The 18,720-nt window shown below is 26.6% G+C and overlaps 2 protein-coding genes and 1 pseudogene across 5 annotated transcripts; all 3 read right to left on the reverse strand.

The window, feature by feature from the left end:
* Positions 1 to 9,237: 9,237 nt before the first annotated feature.
* On the reverse strand, positions 9,238 to 10,524 carry LOC145758554 (uncharacterized; annotated as a pseudogene). The gene is made up of 4 exons (XR_014286503.1): positions 10,242 to 10,524; positions 9,905 to 10,152; positions 9,641 to 9,815; positions 9,238 to 9,542 (listed from the first exon to the last, which is right to left on the reverse strand). The product of XR_014286503.1 is annotated as an uncharacterized LOC145758554 (transcript).
* Positions 10,483 to 11,850, reverse strand: LOC145759275 (uncharacterized). Of its 2 annotated transcripts, XM_082573062.1 has the most exons (5): positions 11,787 to 11,850; positions 11,458 to 11,681; positions 11,251 to 11,361; positions 11,015 to 11,179; positions 10,483 to 10,938 (listed from the first exon to the last, which is right to left on the reverse strand). In XM_082573062.1, exons 2-5 carry the CDS (start codon positions 11,521 to 11,523, stop codon positions 10,627 to 10,629), a joined length of 654 nt encoding a protein of 217 aa, XP_082429188.1. In that variant the 5' UTR covers positions 11,524 to 11,681; positions 11,787 to 11,850; the 3' UTR covers positions 10,483 to 10,626. The 2 variants fall into 2 exon arrangements, with proteins under 2 accessions (XP_082429188.1, XP_082429197.1); XM_082573071.1 differs by lacking the exon at positions 11,015 to 11,179.
* A 3,755-nt stretch (positions 11,851 to 15,605) lies between these two features.
* Positions 15,606 to 18,648, reverse strand: LOC145758344 (uncharacterized). Of its 2 annotated transcripts, none has more exons than XM_082572505.1 (6): positions 18,371 to 18,648; positions 17,968 to 18,062; positions 17,710 to 17,891; positions 17,410 to 17,564; positions 16,813 to 17,004; positions 15,606 to 16,740 (listed from the first exon to the last, which is right to left on the reverse strand). In XM_082572505.1, the coding sequence occupies exons 1-6, from the start codon at positions 18,528 to 18,530 to the stop codon at positions 16,136 to 16,138; spliced, it is 1,389 nt and encodes a 462-aa protein (XP_082428631.1). In that variant the 5' UTR covers positions 18,531 to 18,648; the 3' UTR covers positions 15,606 to 16,135. The 2 variants fall into 2 exon arrangements, with proteins under 2 accessions (XP_082428631.1, XP_082428632.1); XM_082572506.1 differs by having other exon boundaries at positions 15,607 to 16,740; positions 17,968 to 18,050.
* Positions 18,649 to 18,720: the final 72 nt, after the last annotated feature.

Raw genomic sequence — 18,720 nt, forward strand, 5'->3', positions numbered from 1 at the left:
ATCGATAAGTGCGTGTTCGCTTGTTAAAATTAGGTTTAAATATACAAAAGTTTATATTTAAATTTATAATTTAATTAATAAACCTACTAAATAAATTATATTTATAAAAAAGAATCAAATAATTTCGAACCATATTTTATTTATCAAATAAATCTAGTTGTTTTTATTCTTATTTGACAAATTTTGAAAGACGATAACTTTTGTTCTTTAAAACTAAAAGTTCTAAATTTTTAGTATGTTTGTTATTATCCCAACGAATCGCAAACCTCCTATTAACGACATTTAAATGTCACTAATTATATTTATTATTATTATTATTATTATTATTATTGTTTTTATTCTTATTTGACGAATTTTGAAAGACGATAACATTTGTTCTTTAAAACTAAAAGTTCTAAATTTTTAGTATGTTTGTTATTATCCCAACGAATCGCAAACCTCCTATTAACGACATTTAATTATCACTAATTACTAATTAATATATTTTATTATTAAAATTTAAAGATTAAATTTGCTGAAATTTTAATATGTTGTTGGTATTATTATTTTGTATGTTGCTATTTAAAATGAAGATTTAACTCCAGCTAAATATCGTTTAATCATTATTTTAGTTTTTTTATAAAATAATGAATCAGTGTGAGTTTAACGCTTGAATAATTTAATAGCGTTCTGGTCGCCGGTCAAAAATCGTCCTTTTCGCTGTCTATTAAAGTAAAAAATATTGGTTGAAAATTTAAGTAAAATGTTAAAGTATAAGTCAAAAATTTGTAAAATTTTTTTTTTAATTGTTTTGTTATTATTATATTTTAATACTCGTTTGATTACTAAAAAATTAAGATTGGTATTTTGCTTTTAAATTTAGTTTACTTTTCTATTACAATATCAATGAATGCGTGTTCGTTTGTTAAAATTAGGTTTAAATATAAAAAAAATCATATTTAAATTTATAATTTAATTAATAAACCTACTAAATAAATTATATTTATAAAAAAAAATCAAACGATTTCGAACCATATTTTATTTATCAAATAAATCTAGTTTATCAAATAAATCTAGTTGTTTTTATTCTTTCTAGTCAGAATTTTGAAAGACGATAACTTTTGTTCTTTAAAACTAAAAGTTCTAAATTTTTAGTATGTTTGTTATTATCCCAACGAATCGCAAACCTCCTATTAACGACATTTAATTATCACTAATTACTAATTAATATATTTTATTATTAAAATTTAAAGATTAAATTTGCTGAAATTTTAATATGTTGTTGGTATTATTATTTTGTATGTTGCTATTTAAAATGAAGATTTAACTCTAGCTAAATATCGTTTAATCATTATTTTTGTTTTTTTATAAAATAATGAATCAGTGTGAGTTTAACGCGTGAATAATTTAATAGCGTTCTGGTCGCCGTCAAAAATCGTCCTTTTCGCTGTCCATTAAAGTAAAAAATAATGGTTGAAAATTTAAGTAAAATGTTAAAATATACGTAAAAAATGTGTAAAATTTTTGTTTTAATTGTTTTGTTATTATTATATTTTAATACTTGTTTGATTACTAAAAATTAAGATCTGTATTTTGCTTTTAAATTTAGTTAACTTTTATATTACAATATCAATGAGTGCGTGTTCGCTTGTTAAAATTAGGTTTAAATATAAAAAAGTTCATATTTAAATTTATAATTTAATTAATAAACCTACTAAATAAATTATATTTATAAAAAAGAATCAAACGATTTCGAACCATATTTTATTTATCAAATAAATCTAGTTATGGTTCGAAATCTTAGATTTCGAAACATTTTGTTATTGTCATTATATTTATTATTATTATTATTATTATTATTATTATTATTATTGTTTTTATTCTTATTTGACGAATTTTGAAAGACGATAACTTTTGTTCTTTAAAACTAAAAGTTCTAAATTTTTAGTATGTTTGTTATTATCCCAACGAATCGCAAACCTCCTATTAACGACATTTAATTATCACTAATTACTAATTAATATATTTTATTATTAAAATTTAAAGAATAAATTTGCTGAAATTTAAATATTTTGTTGGTATTATTATTTTGTATGTTGCTATTTAAAATGAAGATTTAACTCTAGCTAAATATCGTTTAATCATTATTTTTGTTTTTTTATAAAATAATGAATCAGTGTGAGTTTAACGCTTGAATAATTTAATAGCGTTCTGGTCGCCGTCAAAAATCGTCCTTTTCGCTGTCCATTAAAGTAAAAAATATTGGTTGAAAATTTAAGTAAAATGTTAAAATATAAGTAAAAAATGTGTAAAATTTTTGTTTCAATTGTTTTGTTATTATTATATTTTAATACTTGTTTGATTACTAAAAATTAAGATCGGTATTTTGCTTTTAAATTTAGTTTACTTTTATATTACAATATCAATGAGTGCGTGTTCGTTTGTTAAAATTAGGTTTAAATATAAAAAAGTTCATATTTAAATTTATAATTTAATTAATAAACCTACTAAATAAATTATATTCATTAAAAAGAATCAAACAATTTCGAACCATATTTTATTTATCAAATAAATCTAGTTGTTTTTATTCTTATTTGACAAATTTTGAAAGACGATAACTTTTGTTCTTTAAAAGTAAAAGTTCTAAATTTTTAGTATGTTTGTTATTATTTTAACGAATCGCAAACCTCTTATTTACGACATTTAAATGTCACTAATTACTAATTAATATATTTTATTATTAAAATTTAAAGATTAAATTTTCTGAAATTTTAATATATTGTTGGTATTATTATTTTGTATGTTGCTATTTAAAATGAAGATTTAACTCTAGCTAAATATCATTTAATCATTATTTTAGTTTTTTTATAAAATAATGAATCAGTGTGAGTTTAACGCTTGAATAATTTAATAGCGTTCTAGTCGCCGTCAAAAATCGTCCTTTTCGCTGTCCATTAAAGTAAAATATATTGGTTGAAAATTTAAGTGAAATGTTAAAGTATAAGTCAAAAATGTGTAAATTTTGTATTTTTAATTGTTTTGTTATTATTATATTTTAATACTCGTTTGATTACTAAAAAATTAAGATCGGTATTTTGCTTTTAAATTTAGTTTACTTTTCTATTACAATATCAATGAATGCGTGTTCGTTTGTTAAAATTAGGTTTAAATATAAAAAAGTTTATATTTAAATTTATAATTTAATTAATAAACCTACTAAATAAATTATATTTATAAAAAAGAATCAAATGATTTCGAACCATATTTTATTTATCAAATAAATCTAGTTATGGTTCGAAATCTTAGATTTCGAAACATTTTGTTATTGTCATTATATTTATTATTATTATTATTATTATTATTATTATTATTATTGTTTTTATTCTTATTTGACGAATTTTGAAAGACGATAACTTTTGTTCTTTAAAACTAAAAGTTCTAAATTTTTAGTATGTTTGTTATTATCCCAACGAATCGCAAACCTCCTATTAACGACATTTAATTATCACTAATTACTAATTAATATATTTTATTATTAAAATTTAAAGAATAAATTTGCTGAAATTTAAATATTTTGTTGGTATTATTATTTTGTATGTTGCTATTTAAAATGAAGATTTAACTCTAGCTAAATATCGTTTAATCATTATTTTTGTTTTTTTATAAAATAATGAATCAGTGTGAGTTTAACGCTTGAATAATTTAATAGCGTTCTGGTCGCCGTCAAAAATCGTCCTTTTCGCTGTCCATTAAAGTAAAAAATATTGGTTGAAAATTTAAGTAAAATGTTAAAATATAAGTAAAAAATGTGTAAAATTTTTGTTTCAATTGTTTTGTTATTATTATATTTTAATACTTGTTTGATTACTAAAAATTAAGATCGGTATTTTGCTTTTAAATTTAGTTTACTTTTATATTACAATATCAATGAGTGCGTGTTCGTTTGTTAAAATTAGGTTTAAATATAAAAAAGTTCATATTTAAATTTATAATTTAATTAATAAACCTACTAAATAAATTATATCCATTAAAAAGAATCAAACAATTTCGAACCATATTTTATTTATCAAATAAATCTAGTTGTTTTTATTCTTATTTGACAAATTTTGAAAGACGATAACTTTTGTTCTTTAAAAGTAAAAGTTCTAAATTTTTAGTATGTTTGTTATTATTTTAACGAATCGCAAACCTCTTATTTACGACATTTAAATGTCACTAATTACTAATTAATATATTTTATTATTAAAATTTAAAGATTAAATTTTCTGAAATTTTAATATATTGTTGGTATTATTATTTTGTATGTTGCTATTTAAAATGAAGATTTAACTCTAGCTAAATATCATTTAATCATTATTTTAGTTTTTTTATAAAATAATGAATCAGTGTGAGTTTAACGCTTGAATAATTTAATAGCGTTCTAGTCGCCGTCAAAAATCGTCCTTTTCGCTGTCCATTAAAGTAAAATATATTGGTTGAAAATTTAAGTGAAATGTTAAAGTATAAGTCAAAAATGTGTAAATTTTGTATTTTTAATTGTTTTGTTATTATTATATTTTAATACTCGTTTGATTACTAAAAAATTAAGATCGGTATTTTGCTTTTAAATTTAGTTTACTTTTCTATTACAATATCAATGAATGCGTGTTCGTTTGTTAAAATTAGGTTTAAATATAAAAAAGTTTATATTTAAATTTATAATTTAATTAATAAACCTACTAAATAAATTATATTTATAAAAAAGAATCAAATGATTTCGAACCATATTTTATTTATCAAATAAATCTAGTTTTTATTCTTATTTGACCGAATTTTGAAAGACGATAACTTTTGTTCTTTAAAAGTAAAAGTTCTAAATTTTTAGTATGTTTGTTATTATCCCAACGAATTGCAAACTTCCTATTTACGACATTTAAATGTCACTAATTACTAAATAATATATTTTATTATTAAAATTTAAAGATTAAATTTTCTGAAATTTTAATATGTTGTTTTTATTATTATTTTGTATGTTGCTATTTAAAATGAAAATTTAACTCTAGCTAAATATCGTTTAATCATTATTTTAGTTTATTTATAAAATAACGAATCAGTGTGAGTTTAACGCTTGAATAATTTAATAGGGTTCTGGTCGCCGTCAAAAATCGTCCTTTTCGCTGTCTATTAAAGTAAAAAACATTGGTTGAAAATTTAAGTAAAATGTTAAAGTATAAGTAAAAATGTGTAAAAAATTTTTTTTTAATTGTTTTGTTATTATTATATTTTAATACTCGTTTGATTACTAAAAAATTAAGATCGGTATTTTGCTTTTAAATTTAGTTTACTTTTCTATTACAATATCAATGAATGCGTGTTCGTTTGTTAAAATTAGGTTTAAATATAAAAAAGTTCATATTTAAATTTATAATTTAATTAATAAACCTACTAAATAAATTATATTTATAAAAAAGAATCAAACGATTTCGAACCATATTTTATTGATCAAATAAATCTAGTTGTTTTTAGTCTTTCTAGTCAGAATTTTGAAAGACGATAACTCCTGTTCTTTAAAACTAAAAGTTCTAAATTTTCAGTATGTTTGTTATTATCCCAACGAACCGCAAACATCCTATTTACGACATTTAATTATCACTAATTACTAATTAATATATTTTATTATTAAAATTTAAAAATTAAATTTTCTGAAATTTTAATATGTTGTCGGTATTATTATTTTGTTTGTTGCTATTTAAAATGAAGATTTAACTCTAGCTAAATATATTTATCAAATAATGAATCAGTGTGAGTTTAACGCTTGACTAGTTTAATAGCGTTCTGGTCGCCGTCAAAAATCGTCCTTTTCGCTGTCCATTAAAGTAAAAAATATTGGTTGAAAATTTAAGTAAATTGTTAAAATATAAGTAAAAAATGTGTAAAATTTTTTTTTTTTAATGTTTTGTTATTATGATATTTTAATACTCGTTTGATTACTAAAAAATTAAGATCGGTATTTTGCTTTTAAAATTAGTTTACTTTTATATTACAATATCAATGAATGCGGTTCTTTTGTTAAAATTAGGTTTAAATATAAAAAAGTTCATATTTAATTCTTTTTTTGTTTGTATATATCTTTATCCTCGATGTGGGAAAGTCGAATGCGCGACTTTAACATAGAGTAAAATTAGTTACTCCGACCCAGTCTTGAGTTGCCTGTGGCAGTTTGGGATATTATAGATTATAATTGCCCGATAATTATGCTGCTGATTAAGTGCTTGCTTAGCAGGAGTTCTTACCGTTTATAGCGCCTTACTCAAGGGCGCTGCAGCATGAGATCAGTGGGGATTGAACCCACTATGTGTGGTGTAGCAAGTGTTCTTACCACTACACCACGCTGCTGGTATTAACACTCTCTTTAAAACAAATGTAACATTATCAAAAAGTTATTTTGTTTAAGACAAAAAAAAATTAAAAAGTGTCAATAAAATGTTAAAACAACTAACATACCGGAAACATAAATTATTTTTAAAATCGTTGGTGCCAAATGTTTAGTATTTGATTTTTCCAGACAGAGGGGAAATCACGATTTGGCCAGTAATTGCAAAAAATTAAAATTAAATGATTTGATGTTTCTAAGACAAATGGCACTGTAATTATTTCAGTCCGGTAAAATTTTTATAACGTGCAAGAGTCACGACAGCAGTCTATAAAAACCAGAAAGTAACGCAGTCAAACTTATTTGCTAGTTTTTGATAGGCTAAAGAATTGCATTTATACTTGTCAACGACTCAAGAAAAGTGTGATTTCAAAAAGTTAGTCTTAAGTTTTACTTTTACATATAAATTTAACCTTGGAAAGTTTAAATAAGTTTTGATTATTGTTATCGGTATGCAGAAAAGTTATTTTACACAAATTTTGAACATCATTATCAATAAACTGAACAGCCTTACTAATTTTTCTTTTGTACATTTTTAAAAATCTTCATTTGTTATTATTTTCTTAAAGATATTATAAAGATTATGTTGAAACCTATGTATTTACGAAAATATCATTTTTTTAATTTTTTAAGGGAAATCGCTGAGGCGATAATCGAGCCATTGTACCCGCGTAGTAGAGTATGGATCGGATTACGTAAGATCGACGATCAATGGACTTGGAACGACGGAACAAACGCAACAGATGCTGAAATTATGTGGGACTACAATCAGCCAGATTTAACAGGGGATTGCGGTAACTTCTTTGACCACAGATCAGACTATCGAACAGACGACGATGACTGCAGTGTAAGCGATTTATTTAGAGCTTTATGTGAAAGAGTTAAGCCTAGTTTTGGGCCGGACTTCTAAATTAAAAACGCTTAAAATTAAGACGTATTTTTATGGATCATTGTATTTAAACAAGTTAATTATTCGCTTAAAGCACCTATACATTTTTACCAATTATTTTATGTAGTATTCATTTAAAAAGTTAAAAATTTTATGAGGCCGCAAGGTTTATTTATTGCCTTTACTGAAATTTCTTAAACTTTTACGTTGATTTTTTGTTTTTCAAATTGGTTTGAGTATACTTTTGGTGAAATTTGGAATTTAGGTTGCAAAAACCACTAAAAGAAAAATTTTCGTCACGTGACATGTGACCCACCAGTTTATGATCATGCACTGGCAAACACAGACTAGATTAATTTTTGTTTTACGTTGGTGTGTACCTAACACAATATCACCAAATAAAATTTATATTGGTGTTAGGTTCAACCACAGCATAGTTTTGAAACTTGATCAAAGCGCAACTAAAATTTTTTAATAATAAAAATAACATAAATAAATAATCTAACAAGACATCATTATGAGCTTAACTAATTGAATTTTTTATCAGAAAATACAACAAAAGATTAATTGTGTGTAACTATCAACAAAAATAATGAGTCGTACTTAAAATACGTATTTATTTAAATTAGTGATTTCGAATTACTTTGTCATCTCTGCCTAATTTGCAACACATAGTTATTAATCAAGGCAATAAAGCTTTTAAAACTACATCAGTACATAAAGACTAAGCACCCCGAATTAAAAGACAATAAAGTGGCTGCATTTAAAGACAAACTAAAATTTTTGGATGATCGCGCCAACATAGGGCTATTTAAATTACTTTGAAAGACAGCGAGTCTGAGCAAGCGTTTTCCAACCTTGTGTGCAGTCACTTGGACACAAGAGTATAATCGCTATTTTCCAGGTAACTCTCGCTGAGTCTGACTTAATCAACCTGACCAAAATATCGTACGTGATTGGCTGTTGGTATTCTCTGTTGCGTAACAGTAATCTCTGTTCCGTAACACAAAAATAACAATATATGCTTTTAAATAACAATGGGAGTTTTTACCGCGTAAATCTATAGTGTTATTCAGTTATAAAATTTTACGTTTGCATTAAATTCGAAATGAACTTTTCAGGAAACACATTTGAGGGCCAGGTTTCTTTTTACACGGCAACAGGGGGAATGCAGGAGCATTTTAAAGCTCTTGGCTTGTAAAACTTGTAATTCATTCTTGGAAAGAAGGGGATCCAAAGACTTAATATTTACTAATGAAATATTATATGGACCATTTTTTAACAAGTTTTTAAGTAAGCCCTTTTTTTTAAGTACCGCAATAGATGGAGTAACCTTCTTTATAATTGCTACTGGTGTTTTTGCTACATAGTTAGTATGGGGTTTTTTGACTGGCGGAATTTGAAAGTCGGACCCATCATCATAAAAGGAACACCCTTTTGGAAACAAAGAAGTTACTCGGTATAGGTCCCGCATAGAATCAGCATGTTTACCATGTCTTGATACAAACTTGTTTGCCTTTGGATACTTTCTCGGAAGCTCATCATGAACTGCTACTTTTGATTTAATTACTTTGGTTGATTTTTTTTTTATCTTTTCTTCTGATCCCAACACTCGCAACCCACCATCATGTTTACAATTATTTCTCATATCCTCGATAACTTCATTTAGTGTCGCTTCAGCCTTCAACAAGGCTTCTTCTGAAGTAACATCGAATGATAAATCTCTTATGGTTGTTAAAGCATTAGAGATTCTCGTTATTGTTGAGTGTTTTGTTTTCTCTTGTATTTTAAGTTGTTGTGATGGTGTTTTGGATTCACAATTGGGTTCGTGTCGTTGTGGTACTGTCTGTTTAATTTTGCATGTAGCTTGGTACACTGGATTTGTAGGATTAACAATGCAAGGATCCAAAATCATAAAAGGAGAATTTAGGTACCATGTAGGAAAATTTTCCCATGACACATCTGGAAATTTTTTGAAAATGCTAAACATGTTTGCATGGTAAACAGTTTCTTTTAAAGTCTACACATGAGCATTTTGGTCCCTGATAAATAGAAACTTCATAGACTTCTTTTGTTTCTGCGCTGTTCACATACAACATATCTTCTACTCTTGATATTGATTCACTAGAAATGTCAGTTGAACAAAGCATTCTTTTGATGCAATGTTTTATAATGTTGTGGGGTCTATCATGTAAAAAAGAAGGAACATTACCATGGTATTGACGATAGTTATTGGAAGCCGCAAGGTTTTCATTTCTGTACCTAAAAAAGCAACAGCTACCGTTTTAGGTGTAAAATATAAAACAAAACTTGATGATACTGCTACTATTCGGGTCACATATTAAAAATGATATACTAACCTTTGAAAACTTTCAGGCAAAAAGTCTTTATGTAACACTGTGATAACTCCAGATAAAGTCTGTCTGTGCGAAAGCGTATATGGCATTCCTTTAACGTTTTGTTTTGACTCTCCACACCATTGTTTGTGTTAATAATAACTTTGAGCTTATTTACTCTATAGAGCCAAGCCCAGCGCTACAAAATAATGCAATAAAGATTAATAATGATTTTAATTTTATTTTTTTGATTAAATCTAAACACTTAGATATGGTTTGTTGAATTACCTCTTTTGTAGGTTCCCAATATTTTTCAAAATAACTTTGAAACTTAGCATTATCATTCCAAATATTACTACTTTTCAACTGAGTTATTGCCGTTGTAAACATCTCATCAGTATCTGCTGAGGCAACAAATCGCAATAAACCCAATGCACATTGTTGCTTGCTTTTATCACTAATGCTATTATCATGTTTTCTCACCCATCTCCCCCATGCTTGTTCTCGGTGAAAGTCACAAATCAATACTCTACAGTCTTTCGATAAATAAAAAATATTAACAGCTTAATTGTTATTTATGCTTTTTAAATAATATAATGTTTTTTTAGGCTAATATATATAACACCTTTAAAAATGGCCTCAATTGCAAGAATTTCAGCATCGCACTTATCTGTCATAAAATATAAGGGATTCCAATTGGGACACCATTTTCGCAAAACTTTAAGTGCCTCTTCAATATCATCAGCAGTTTCATTTTGTATAATAAAGGAACCAACAACTTGATAGTTAACGTTGGTCTTTACACAAAGAAAAAAAAGGGGAAGGGCATATTTTGATGTTTTGTAGGTAGCATCTAAAAGACACATCTCTTGCCCATACCTTTCAAGCAAACGTTTTTGCCAAGCAAATTAATGTACAAATAAAAGTGATTGCCTACACTTAATAAAAGGAATTTCATCCCATTCACTTTCTTGTTCTTTCACATTGTTTGCTTCTCCTGCCACATATGGTCAATACAAAACATTGTCATCAGTACCATATGACTTTTTCCATTCATCAATTAAAAGTTTTACGTTGGTTGGATCGAATTTTGATAGTTTTTTATTTACAAATGCATAATAAAAGCTGTTTTTTAAATCCTTGATGCATGGATAAAATCTTCGATTTGTAGGACATGGCAGGGGTTGATCTTTAAATAAATCATGTCTAACATAAAGAGCAATTGCTTTTTTAAGTTCACGGACACTGCTAACACCTTCGTCAAAAAGTTTTCCTATTTCAGCAATTTTTCGCTTATCCACTGTCTGCTGATATCCAGCTTCCTGTTACAATAATTTAATATTATTTTTTGTTTTATAGAAGTATTTAAATATATAACAATTTTTTTTTTTAAATAACCTTTCCAGTTACATGACCAACATATAAGTGGCTTGGTGGAAAATTTATTTTATAAACAATTCTAGATTTTATAGATGATGGTGAGTTGCTCAGTTCATACTTTAAACTTTTGGATACTCGGTTTTTAAGTTGTTTCAATTCTTTTTTGCACTCATAAAAATTAATCTTGAAAATGTAATTTGTTATTAGAATGTTGCAATTGTGTTTTAGGCAGTAGTTAAAATGTTAAAATAAACCTTGTATGTTGGAAAAAGTTTTATTTTGGTAATGCTAATGTTAGCAGGACAATTTGTTTTTTTTGATCCTTGTAAGCCCATGTATGTTCTAGGTACCACATGATCAATAAGCTAAAAATTGAAAATAATAAATTGTAAATTATTAAGTAATTTTCAGTTTGACCTATCTTTAGCAAAATCATTATTAATATAATTTAAGTGGTTTACCTCTGGTATAACTTTACTCTTAGCTTTCAAGCTATTGCTACGGTCTTTGCCATGTTGACATTCCATATTAAAAAACTTTCAATAAATCTGTATGGTACAAAATCCTTGTTCCATAAAATTTGCTCACTTTTACTCTTGTGGACTTGACGCTGTACAAACTTGGTCAAGGTGGAGGTTTCAAATTTAGTAATTGTGGCCTCAACCTCCTCAATTGTTGTAACAAACTAAAATATTTGTATTTAAGATGTAATTTTAACATGATGTTTTTTAATAACAAAAGGATAATATAGTTTTTTAAAAATTAAAAAACAAAAATATTTTAGCTGTACCACAGTCAGCATACTCGAAGGCGATTTTACTTCTGAAGTGTTCATTTCTTTTTTTTCCCTTCTGTTGCCCCTGCCTTTCTTGTTCCTGCAATATTCTAAAAATAAACTATATATACGGTTAGTAGAAGCCTACTTGACTTCCTTAACTACTTTAAAAAACTTTATATAAAAGTAAAGGCTACACAATTTTCAAATAAGTTCAAAAGAATCAATATATTAAATATGGTAAAACGGTTTTAGTATAGAAAAGAACTGTTTTTGGTAGAAATAGTCTTAAAGAACTATAACCGGTTAATGTTTAAAAATTGAGCTTTAAAAAACGCAATCTACTACAGTAGTATTCTCTAAAAAATTAACATAAATGCCGTTAGTTAATTTTAATTACTAATAAAAAATACTACCTAAATGTCACACAATCTATCTATTAAAAATTTTATAACTGAATAACACTATAGATTTACGCGGTAAAAACTCCCATTGTTATTTAAAAGGTTGCCAGCAGCTTCGGCCGTGAGAAGGTTCGGCCTGCAAAAAACGCGGGGGGTCGGTGACGAAATTGCCGCGTAAAATGTCAGTTTAAGACCATATTTTACCGATATTCGAAATAAAATTTGACAAAAAGTATAATACATAAAAAAAATTTAACAAGTTGTTACTTTAAATATATATGTTAGTTTTTAGAATATTTATTTTTTTTTAAATTTTTGTTCCAAAAATGTATTTTTAAAACGGATTAAAGACGGGCGCTTATGGCCTGCATAATTTTTCATCTAACTGCGGAAAGTCCACGACGTAAAGCCCGCGTTTGATATTAACGTAAGACCGTATTTTATCGAAATTCAAAATAAAATTTGACAAAAAGTATAATATATAAAAAAATTTTAATTGGTTGTAACGTTAATGACATACGTTAGTTTTTAGAATATTTATTTTTTTTAAGATTTATGTTTCAAAAACTAATTGTAAAACGAATTAAAGACAAGCGCTTTAGGCCGTCAAAATTTTACGACGAATCGCTCTCGGCCTGCGAAATTTTTCATTAAACTGCGGGGAGTCTCCAACGTAAAGCCCGCGTATACCTTTAATGCAAGACCATATTTTACCAATATTCAAAATGAAATTTGGCAAAAAGTACAATAGTTACAAAAGTTTTTACCTGTTGTTAAGATAAATATATATGATAATTTTTGGAATATTTATTTTTTTTTAAATTTTTTTTTCGAAAACGTAATTTTAAAACGCATTAAAGACGGACGCTTTTGAGGTAAAAAATTCGTGCTAGCGTACATCCCATTGATTTTAAATTTATATTATCAATATTTAAAACGAAATTACGGAAAAGTTTAATTATAATTTCAATCCTACTGAAATAAAACGCATTTCTAAAAAATAAAAAAAATCTTAACAAACACATAAGCATAAAATTTTAGGAAAAAGGGGAAATTGCTTTAAAACAATTATTTAAAAGATAAACTTTATTTTTTTGTACCAAATCCACTATATAAAAAAATCCAAGTTTATTTAATATACAATCCCAGATTTAAAATACAAAGCAATATTAACCCCCGGATTCAAACTGATGTTTATTAATTACCCCCAGTTTAAAACTTTTGTTTATTATTTAGCCCCAACAACATAAAAAATGTTATCAAATCCCAAGTTTTTTTTAATTAACAGCCCCAAATTTAAAATACAATTCATTATTTACCCCCGGATTCAAATTTTAGTTTATTATTTACCCCCAGATCCAATCTTTAGTTTAATTAACACCAGCTATAAACTTTAATTTATTAATAACCACTAGTTTTAAACTTCAGTTTATAATTTAAAATAGACTAAAAATTCAGCTTTATACCAGCTTTACTTTTTAAATTTGGTGCCAAATAACAAACTGAAAACTCTTAAACCATTAAAACTAAAAACAAACAAAAAATCCTAAATTTGTTTTACATAAACCAAAATTTAATTTAAAAAAAATTGAATTACTTAACAATAAACAAACTTTTATTTGCAAAAAAACAAATTTGTTTTAAAAAAACCTAAAACTTAAAATTAATTAAAAAAATAAAATCTAGTTTACAAATACCGAAATTTGATTTATTAAAAACAATTTTTACATGTTGAAAACTAATAACCTAAACTAATAACCTGATAATATAAGTTTAACATCAATTGGATGTACGCTAGCACGAAATTTTGACCTCAAAAGCGTCCGTCTTTAATGCGTTTCAAAATTACGTTTTCGAAAACAAAATTAAAAAAAAAATATTCCAAAAATTAACATATATATTTATCTTAACAACAGGTTAAAACTTTTTTAACTATTGTACCTTTTGCCAAATTTCATTTTGAATATTGGTAAAATATGGTCTTGCATTAAAGGTATACGCGGGCTTTACGTTGCAGACTCCCCGCAGTTTAATGAAAAATTTCGCAGGCCGAGAGCGATTCGTCGTAAAATTTTGAAGGCCTAAAGCACTTGTCTTTAATCCGTTTTACAATTAGTTTTTGAAACATAAATCTTAAAAAAAATAAATATTCTAAAAACTAACGTATGTCATTAACGTTACAACCAATTAAAATTTTTTATATATTATACTTTTTGTCAAATTTTATTTTGAATTTCGATAAAATACGGTCTTACGTTAATATCAAACGCGGGCTTTACGTCGTGGACTTTCCGCAGTTAGATGAAAAATTATGCAGGCCATAAGCGCCCGTCTTTAATCCGTTTTAAAAATACAATTTTGGAACAAAAATTTAAAAAAAAATAAATATTCTAAAAACTAACATATATATTTAAAGTAACAACTTGTTAAATTTTTTTTTAACATATATATTTAAAGTAACAACTTGTTAAAAAGCATATATTGTTATTTTTGTGTTACGGAACAGAGAATACCAACAGCCAATCACGTACGATATTTTGGTCAGGTTGATTAAGTCAGACTCGTAATCGCTACATTGCAAATGATGGTAGCCTAAAATATATTTTTGATACAACGACTTTACCAACGTTTTGAATCAAGATCTAGCCCGAATACCCCGACTTTGCCATAAAAGCACTAAAAACTTTGTTGCCATTTCCGACATCCTCTTTATGCGAATCTGGATTTTCTGTCGTAGTCCGATGCCATGACCGGTTCGCCACACTATCGGACTGCCAGCAACAAAAACGAAATCGCAAAACAAACTTGGCGTGAGGGACACCTTGCGGGTTTCGATAATATCCGCGTGGGAGCGTCTCTTTGCGGCAAAACAAGCTCAAGGTTCTTTTTCAATTCAAAGTGAAAAAATTTTAGTGTTAAAGCGGTTCGCCGTGCAAAAAAGGTTGCAACTCCTGGTGTAGGTAACCAAAATACTAATATATTTTCTTATTCTTTTCTGTGTACCGGTTTTACAATTTCCAAGGCTAAAGTTTGTAAATGTTTGTTTATGTAACAAAAATTGTATCTAAAAGTATAATTACAATAACACAGTTGCAATCTTTTTAACGCCTTTTATGTTACCACTTTATTGGATTTCCCATGTTTGGTATTTAAACTTTGTTAAAGTTTTTTTATTTGTATTTTATATATACTTTAAAAATGCCTTATTAAACTTTTTTTTCATATTGGTAAATTCTTTTAAGAAAAATTTTTCTTAAGTTTTTTTTTTTCATATAATAAAATCTTACAAATAAAGGCTTATTTTGCTTTAATTGAAAAAAACAAAGGTGGGTTAAACAGACGGTAGGGTTAAGTAAAATATCACTAGTCAAAATAGTATCGTTAAAATTGCTATTCACTTAAAAATATCTTAATATTTTATACAAAAATAGGATTTTAATGGCAAAATGTTTTTAATTACTGTTTTCATAAATTTAACTATAAATGGATTTAAACCCAAGTTTACTCCTGTTAAACAAAAAAAGATTATTATTTTGAAAACCACATCTTGGCCTTGATTATTATACAGAAAGAAATTAAGCAACCAAAATAAAGTTTAGTAATTATAACAAAGTAATTTTAAACGGTATTTATATTTGCGTACATGTCACTGCAAAGCTTTAAATTTTTTAAAACATTATTTATAGACCTTTTAATTTTCATAATATTAAAAATTTTGGGGTAAAAAATTTATGACATATTTTTATTTCTATATCGATTGAAAAACAACAGTTTTCTCTGTCTTTACAGGTAATAAAACTAAAAAATTGAAAAATATTTACTTAAAATCAACTAAATTAAATGCGAAACTAGAATATTATCAGATTAAATTAACCCGTTTTATTGACAATTTTTACAAAAGATTAAAATGTAAGTAAGAAAAGTGGAAAATGGTTAAACATTGGTAAAAAGATTGTCTCTCTAATTATGGTTAGTTACCTGATGTTCTTGTACACCATTAAACGAGCCATTGTTACTTAAAACATCAGTAAGTATGTTGTCAGTTGAGTTTTTTATAGTATTCATAGTACCACAATCCTCAATTTCAAGTTTGGGTTTTAGAATTGAATCGATTAAGGTTCTATTTACTGCACCTAAAACTGGTTCCTTTTTATCTGAGTTGTTTTTGTAATTATTTGAACTGAATTTAAGATCATTTTTACAATCGGTTAGTTCTGATTTAAGCTGCGACTCATTATCAAAACAAATATTTTGATGCTCGTAATTTGGCGTCCTTTCATTTGAATTATAATCATTACAATTTCCAGTGTGATTATTTTCTGTTATTGAAGTAATATAAGCTTTTATATCAGGATCGTTTGAATTATCGCTCTCAATACTAGTTCTGCTTTCCCACGTGTCACCTGTATCATTATTCCAGTCTATTATCTTTTCCTCTCTTGGGGTTCCCTGACTTTCAAGTGGACTTTTTGACCCTTTTTCATGATGCAGTGGTGTAGAACAAGCACTAGAATGATCTTCATCATGAAAATACGGTTCCTCATAATTTTCTACATTGCTTTCATCTAGTTTGTTGGAATAAAACATTATGTTATTGGGGCTCTCGCTTTTAAAATCATCCATATTGCTTTTATTACCTTTGTTGTCGTTTTTGTTTGTCTGTTTTACTTCTTGTTGAACCAGATTGTTCTTAATGGTTTTGTCATCGCTTTTGTGATTCAGTTGGGTTTCTTTCTGTTTTATGTTCAAAAGTTGTTTCTGAAGAACTTGGATAGTACTTTGCATTCCTTCAACCTCTTCGTCAAGTTGGATAACAAATTCATTTAATTCTGAAAGTTATAAGGCAAAATACTAAGACAGAAATATAAAAATTGTTTATACCAAACTTCAAGTCGTATTTTTCAACGTAAAATAATGTTTAACAATTCAACAATAAAAAGTGATTTGCTGAGGGAAACGTGCAAAACTTAACTTTATTTTTACCTTGAAAAATTCTTTAAGGGCATTGAATAAGTAAGTGTATTTATTTGGTATCAAATTGGTATCATGCAATTACAAAGATAAAATTTTTAATGAAATTGATTTTGTAGTTTTCGTGATAACGTCTTTAAAATTTTCACACAACTTAACAGAAGTAATTGGCAATTATCTAATAGGATGACTTTTAATTGCTCTGCAAAATATTCTGACATGTACCAACCGAACACTTGAAAAATAAATATTTATACACTTACCATCCTGACTAGCTTTTAGTTCGTCGTTATATTTAGTTTGAAGAGCCAGCTCAGCCTCAAGTTGAGCAGTTTTGCCTTGGGATAGTTGCTCACCCAACTCTTGATTCTCTGCTATTAGAGTTCGACATCTTGACATCAACTTTTTGCCATTTTGACTGCACATAAAAGTAAAAAAATAGGTGTATTAGCAAAATAGATAAAACTATTTCAATTAAGTTTTTTATTAACAAAATTAATAAAGGTATTTTTAAAAATTTGTTAAATGATTGTTGCTTTGTTTTAAACTATATTTTTCTGTACCTGTCAGGAGTAAACTTCCATGCACTCAGTTCATTTTGTGCCTGTTCAAGTTTATCTTTTGTTTGCTGGAGCTCCTCTCTCATTTTTCCAAACAACAAGTTAACCCCCGGATCCAAATTGGCTTGACGAAGACTTTGGATTACTATATTTTCTTGTGACTTTTTAATGTGGGCAATTTGTGCCTAAAATAAGTTCAAGTATTTATACAAGACTTGTTATTGGCAGCTTGGTAAAGTTTCATAAATTTGTTAAACTTACAGCACAGTCTTGAGCTTCCTGTTCCTTGTTAGCAAGTCTCATTACCAAAACATTTTCTCGTCGACCTGACTCTGTTAAGGAACCTGAATGCATTTCTAATATTTTTAAAATATTTAAAAACTTAAACTGTAAGAATTGAGGTTGTAAAACCTAATTTTATGTGTTTTGTTGATGTAATTAGTCTGCAATTTTAATTTGAAACTCCACATTAAAAAAAAAATTAAAAACGGGTTTGTTGTCATGTCACTTTAGTATATTTGACAACACAATCAAATTACAGGGGTTTTAAAATATTTTGAATTAAGATATATATAATTTTCGGTATTTAAACTTTAGGGAAACATTTAAACAGTCAATCCTAACAAAAAAATTAAAAAATTTTAGTTAAATTTTTGTTGGTCACCTGTTAAAGGATTAATGCTTTGTTTGTTTTCTAATTGTTGAATATATTCTTGGAGCACCTTGACTTTTTTAATTAATTCATCCTTATTTAATTCATCCAAATTTTCACTTGTTGAAATTCGACTTCGTTTCGCTGGTGGACTAGTTAGGGCATTGTCCATAATTTGAATTGTATATATTTATTTCTTAGTGACTTTTTACAGCTATAGCAAAAATTTATGATATTTTTTTTTCTGAAGTATAAAGCTTGCAGGTTCCCTTACTAACAAAATTGTTTAATATAATTTCTGGAAAAAATATTAATTGTTATCGTTTTCTAAAATCAAATAAAAATTAAATACTTGCGTTGAT

The sequence above is a fragment of the Corella eumyota genome, chromosome 1 (genome assembly GCF_963082875.1).
Source record: "Corella eumyota chromosome 1, kaCorEumy4.1, whole genome shotgun sequence".
NCBI lineage: Eukaryota > Metazoa > Chordata > Ascidiacea > Phlebobranchia > Corellidae > Corella > Corella eumyota.